Raw genomic sequence first — 7302 nt, 5'->3', positions numbered from 1 at the left:
GTACAGCTTGTACTTCATTCAGCAATCGGTCCTTTTCAGGACCACCATTAAAATTTCGAGAGAAGACAAATTTTCAATAATATTTATAATACAATAATATTAAAATGCGCTGGAAAACAATCGGTCACTGAAATATCAAACTACACATGCACATGGGATGAATGTATTTTGTACAAACTGTACTGCTTGCAACGGAATAGTGTAAGCGTAAACGGCAACTCGTTACATCTTTTGAGGAAGAAATACGAGTGAGTCGCCAATGTAATCTAAGAATTGAACATTTAGATCCTGTAGCTTTCGACCACTAATCTACTGGACCGACGGCCGAACAAATCCAACATTAGCTTCCGAATAGTATTGTGAACCTACCATTTGTACCATTTGAGTTCATTTAAGTCTCAATGTTATATTTCAAGCAGTTTTATAGTTTATTTTTAAAATTAAATCATATTCGTATATGTAAATCTTCTATTCTTTGGTAATAACGTGGTCGTCCTGAAAAGGACGGTTGGGTATATGTTTGTATGTACAAATGAGCTCCGCTTTTAAAACGATTAAGCCTTCTTCTCGGTCTTCTTGGGCAACAGAACGGCCTGGATGTTGGGCAGCACTCCGCCCTGGGCAATGGTGACACCGGAGAGCAGCTTGTTCAATAATCCTAGTCTTCTTGTTGTCACGGGCAGCATTGCCAGCCAACTCGAGAACCTCAGCGGCCAGATATTCCATCACGGCAGCTAGGTAAACAGGAGCGCCGGCACCAACACGCTCGGCATAGTTGCCCTTGCGGAGCAGACGGTGAATACGGCCCACTGGGAACTGAAGACCGGCACGGTTCGAGCGGGACTTTGCCTTTCCCTTCACTTTGCCACCTTTTCCACGACCAGACATTTTGCTTTACGAGTATTTCACTTGGTTCACTTTACACACTGAAAACACACTGAATGCTCGCCCAGCCCCGGGTAGCCACGTATTTATACTTTTTCGTCTGCCTGCGCGTTCAGTTAGGGGTGGGTGCCATAGACCTGAAAACATTGCTCGAAAAAAAGTATAAAGCTGAACACTCTCTTCGCACCACTATGATCAGTGAATTGTGTTTGTGAAATCATAAGTGAAGTGAATAATGCCGCCTAAAACTAGTGGAAAGGCAGCCAAGAAGGCTTCTCGGAAAAACTTGCTCTCTTAGAATTCTAAGAAAAAAACGCAAATTCCGAGAAAAGTGAAAACACAGATAGTGACTGAATTAAATCAGATAGTGACTGAATCAAAATCGAAAGTTCAAAATGGATCCCTCAGTGATCAAAACATTTAAACAACAACTTGCCAACGCAAAGATAAGCAAAAAATGTCAACCCCATAAAGTGTCCTTTAAACAAAAAAACATGCCATACACTAAAACTGCAAAAAAAAACAAAATTAACTTACAACCGGAAACACCTGATAAACCAACATTGGAATGTATTCCAAAACTAAATTCTACAATGACAACGAGCTTTGCACATCCAACTAACAGTCAGGATGCTGCAATAGCAGACAATAACAATACAACGGGCGGGGACCCAACTCACGTTAGCGGTGAAGAAATGGATTTCGAATCCGGAAATACTAAACGTCGACACACATCCGAAGACGACGAATATGAGGAATATGAATGTGACTCCAGCTCCGACAGTTCTACTGACTGCGAAGAGGAGGAATATGAGCAGTCCAATTTATCCAATTCCGAGCTCCAAGGACTACTTCAAGAAATGAAACTTCTAAGAGAGGAGAACAAACGTCTCCAAGCCATCATCGCAAAAAACGCTAAATCTGATGGAAATGAAAAAAACAACATGTATCCCTCCCTAGAAACATCTGGATCAACAAAAAACCAGAAGGTTCAAAACAAGAAGACCACGAACAAGAAGGCGTCTACAACATCAAACGCAGCCAAACCAAAATCAACATCAGAAGGTGAGAACAACGCGAAAAACCTCCCTGTAATTGTCCTTTACAATGAAAACCCATCCAAACTTAAAAACATTATAAGCCATAAATATTCTCTCAACATCCTCAACAAAAATGTAACGCACATCAAACTTTATAATATAGAAACACTTGAAAAAACTAAAACTATATTCGCTAAAAATAAAATGAATTTTTTCACCTATACTCCTAAAGAAATGAAACCCCATAACATAGTAATTAAAACAAGAGAGAACGCTATAGTCGGGTTGGTGTCCCGACTATTTAATACCCGTCACTCAGCTAAAGCGAACGCTGTACTCGGGTTGGTGTCCCGACTATAATCGTAGCTCAGCTAAAGGGAGTGCGAGGGAGATAGATATATAAATTTTGATTGCGTATAACTTTTTAATGAATGGTCCGATTTGAAAAATGTCTTCTACATTTCGATAGGTATAAATATACACAACAAAATTGCATTCATACTTCTCGGAAATCTTCAAAGATGTGGGCGCAGGACCCATTTTAAAATCGTTAGTGGGCGATTGTGGGCGTTAGAGGGGGCGTGGCGCTCGGCTAAAATAAACTTGCGCTGCGTAGGAAGCCAAAGAATATGCGTGGAAGATCTCAACCTTCTAGCTTTTGTAGTTTCCGAGATCTCAGCGTTCATACAGACAGACAGACGGACAGACGGACAGACGGACAGACGGACATGGCTAGATCGACTCGGTTAGTGCCCCTGATCAAGAATATATATACTTTATGGGGTCGGAAACGTTTCCTTCTAACGGGTATAAAAATACCACCCACCGTCTTCAGTAAAGAAGAAGTAAAGAGTGCGCTACAAGAAGCTACTCCGGATTTTGAAATCATATCAGTAGAACCATTTAAAACCAAGCACTGGCACATAGTTATCAAAAAATCTAAAGACATATCAAATATCTTTAAAATTCGATATTTGCTAAACTGCAAGGTACACATAGAATCGTATAAACCGCACCCTAAAGAAATAAAGCAATGCCGCAAGTGTCAACGTTTTCATCACGTCGCTTCAAACTGTAACATGCCTTACAGATGCGTAAAATGCATTGAAACGCACGCCCCCGGGCAATGTAAAATTAAAAAAACCGAAAATGAAGACGAAAAATTGGAAAACGTGACCCAATGCGTCAACTGCAACGAACGACACACAGCCAACGCAAGAATTTGCCCTACACGCAAAAAATATATAAAAGAGGCAATAGATAGACGTAACAGACAATCCCAAACTCTATATAAAAAAATAAACCCGCCAACCTATAACAAAACACAAATCCAAATAAAAGAAGGCATAAGCTACTCAGCCGCCCTAAAAACAAATTACCACAATAGTAACGAAACAACAACAATAAAGAAAAACCCTATTAACAAAACAGGAAACACCAATAAATTCACGTTTGAAGACCTTAATAATGACTCAATGAAACTATTTGGGAAAAATATTGAGGACTGCATAGAAATAATGCAAGAAACCATACAGAAGTACCCAAGCAATCACAGCCAAAACACTAAAAAACAAATATTACTTGATTTTATCGTAAAAATATCACAATGAAGTTTAAATGTATATTCCAAAATGTAAACGGACTTAGACAGCTTTACAAACGAGCTGAGCTTGAGAAATTTATTCTAAAGCACAGGCCAAATGCCATGCTTATAGCAGAACATCGCCTATCCGACACCCATAACCCCAATCTCTCACAATACCAATTTACCCGCCAAAGACCAAACAATCAGCCAGAAACCAAAAATCGATACTCCAAAGCCTCAGTAGCCATTGCAACAAAAAACGGAATGAAATATCAACAGCTGAACCTACCAGCCACAATCAACATCGAAGCAGTTGCAATCCAAATCTGTTACCTAAATCGACGACAAGAAAGGCACAGCATTGTATTAGTCACACTATACAAAAGACCAGGGACTCTGCTTCACACAGGAGACCTAAACAATATAATAAACCATATAAATGAACAGACCAACAATAGCCCAATAATAATCGGATGTGATCTTAATGCGAAACACCCTAGCTGGCATATACCAAACCATAACCCCAGACACCTTAATTCAAATGGACAATTACTTTACGATTGGCTCACAAACCAACCCAATCTTACATTACTTTCAACAATAGAACCCACCCGGCCCAACCAAATAATAGACTCATCAATAGACTTTTTTATATGTTCAAACGAATTATCAATAGAAACTGGCAATATATGCAAAATAACCAAAGACTTCCCATCAGACCATTTTGGAGTAGAAATTAAACTAAATCTTGAACCGTTTGTACTAGAGGAAATAGACCCGAAAAAAATCTACAACTTTAAACAAATGGACTCGTTAATATGGAACAGGACCATCCTAACAAATCTATCACCAGTCCCAAATTGCCTGAACCAAACCTCCAAACAGATCGACAACCACATAATTAAACTTAATCAAGCAATAGATAAAGCATTAAACTCCACCGAAGCCATACCAATCATTAAAATAGATCCAAAAAAGCCAAACAAAATCGTACGTCCTAGTCCTACCTGCCTGCAACTTATAAAACACTGCCGGTATCTCAGACGGTACCTATTTCGACACATATTTTCCCTTTCATCACATGAAAAACAGTACATTAACAATGAAATAAAACTGTTAAAAGAGGAAATAAACAACCTACTAAAAATCAGCCACATAAACTACATACAACATAAAATACAACACCTAAAACCAAGGAACATAAGCTTAAAAACTCTGAAACTCACACAACCTAACCATAGAAATCAAAACATAATACTCACACCAGTTGAAATACAAACCATTGATATAACTACTCCAGCCATCTTAAAAACAGAATTTGATAAAATAAATGGACTTGCTTGGTCCTTTGAACGAATTCACAAGCAAAATGACAGCCTATCGACAGCAAACCCACAGCACCAGCCTCATGCTAACCTAATCCAAAGCACAGTAAGGGAAACATTCTCAAACGAAAATAGCCCATCCATCACCTTTAATTAAAATATTACAGCTGATGGAAACTGGCAAAATGCGGAAGAACACGGGTTCACGAACAGCAATCAACTTTTTGAGCTTATAAAGAGTGGAAACGCAAAGAAAACGCTCGGTCCAGATGGAACGAGCAACTACCTTCTAAAAAGAATGAATATACCTGTACTAAGCCACATTGCACGGATATTTAATCACTGCTTAAACATATCATACTTTCCTAGCAGCTGGAAATGCAGCAAAGTAATTGCCATTCCAAAACCAAAAGCTAATCATGAATCCCTTTTGGGATTCAGACCAATCTCAATACTATCTGCAATAAGCCAACTACTAGAAAAAATACTTGCCTTGAAACTAACAGAACATCTAGAAAATAACACAATCCTCCAACCATTTCAATTTGGATTCCGGAAAAATATGTCAATATCCCATTCACTAGCAGCCGCTAATAACTTTATATACTCCAATATAAGTAACAAGCGAGCCGTCATAGCATGTGCCCTGGACATCGAAAAAGCATTTGATACGGTCTGGACAAATGCACTGATATATAAAATGTACCACCTACACAACTTTAACCAGCATCTGACTAAAATAATATTCAACTACCTAACAAACCGTTCCTTCTACGTAATCAGCTCTGATGGTACTGAACGCTCACTTATCCGGCAAATAGTCGCAGGAGTCCCACAAGGATCCACCCTAGCTCCCATCCTGTATAACATCTACTTAGCAGACCAACTCAACATCCAGAGCCATAATCCAGCCATTTGTATACGCTGACGACATCCTACTGCTCGCCTCAGGAGCCAGAATCTCCAATGCTGAGACTGACCTAATCGAATACCTTGATCAACTGTCCGACTATTTTAATAAATGGCGACTCAAACTAAATACCAGCAAATGTGAAAGCACCATATTAAAAGGTCACGTGATACGTAATCTATACCCAAATGCTCGTAATTTTCAACCCAAAATATATGTCAACAGAAACACTGAAATAAAAAATGTAAAGGAAATAAAATACCTGGGAGTATACTATGACGAAAAACTAAGTTTTAAGCCAAACACACAATATCTCCTTAAAAAAGCGAAAATTCAAATAGCCCAAATTCATAAAGCTTTTGGTTCACTCGGAACAAATGCATCAGATTCAAACAAAGAATTAATCAAAATAAGATCGCTAATATATAAAAAATTAATACAACCAATACTCACATACGGCCACATAGCCTGGTTAAACTTAAAATCAAGTGAAATGGAAAATCTAAGACTTTTTGAACGAAAAATACTACGTAGAGCCCTGGGCTCCTCTGCCAGAAACTCCATAACAAATCACTTTATAAACAACAGCAACCTATACCAACTAACACAAACCAAGCGCATCGATACCCAAATATTCAAAATTATCGAACAATTCGTTGAAAACAACCGAAACAATAGTAATCATCTGATCTCAAACAGCGTCGCCCAAAAACAACCTCCTATTAACTTTTCCATTCATAATTTAGCAATAAACCATTTAAACTACCTCAAAGAAATAGGAATAATATACAATACAAATAATAAACTGATATTTTATCATAGGAGGCATGACTCCATAAACCCAAACAATCTGGTATACAACACAAACCAGTAAAAATATTTTATAATAAACACCAGCCACCGTGCCTTAAATACCTTGTATACACCATCCTTTGTAAATACGCCCCCACCCTTTCCCATTAATCTTAGTCTTCTCTAGCTTTTAAGAACACAACAACCAAAAATCAATCATCATTCTCTCAGTTTTTTCTGTTTTGTAAACATTTTTCCCTGAATATAAGTAAATATAAGAAACAAAATACAAATACAAATACACTAATATCAATGCCGTACAGAGTACAAATAAAGATAAATCATAATGTAAAAACGAACGCCCGGAAAAGCTTGAAAGCGCAGGGTTAAAAATGTAACACTAACTAAGCTAAGTAAACATAAACTTGTCATTTTTGTATTACTATTATATAAGATTAACTATGTATCTAAACCCAAAAAGAAACCGACAATAAACTGAAACTGAGCACCCCTATGATCAGTGAATTGTGTTTGTGAAATCATAAGTGAAGTGAATAATGCCGCCTAAAACTAGTGGAAAGGCAGCCAAGAAGGCTTCTCGGAAAAACTTGCTCTCTTAGAATTCTAAGAAAAAAACGCAAATTCCGAGAAAAGTGAAAACACAGATAGTGCACCCAGAAAAAAAAATGACCTCAAATGTCAAAAAATGGCCTAGAACTTAGGTAAAATTGGCCTAAAACTGGAGCTAAGTCCTTGAATGGCCTA

The 7302-nt window shown here is 37.9% G+C and overlaps 1 protein-coding gene across 1 annotated transcript; it reads right to left on the bottom strand.

Moving 5' to 3' along the window:
* Positions 1-554: 554 nt before the first annotated feature.
* Positions 555-888, bottom strand: LOC123002845 (histone H2A-like). The gene is made up of 2 exons (XM_070219551.1): positions 706-888; positions 555-617 (listed from the first exon to the last, which is right to left on the bottom strand). Exons 1-2 carry the CDS (start codon positions 886-888, stop codon positions 555-557), a joined length of 246 nt encoding a protein of 81 aa, XP_070075652.1.
* Between the last annotated feature and the right edge of the window lie 6414 nt (positions 889-7302).

The sequence above is a fragment of the Drosophila takahashii genome, chromosome 2L, assembly GCF_030179915.1.
Source record: "Drosophila takahashii strain IR98-3 E-12201 chromosome 2L, DtakHiC1v2, whole genome shotgun sequence".
NCBI lineage: Eukaryota > Metazoa > Arthropoda > Insecta > Diptera > Drosophilidae > Drosophila > Drosophila takahashii.
Note: the sequence above shows the minus strand (reverse complement) of the source record. Positions and strands in the feature narration are given on the sequence as shown.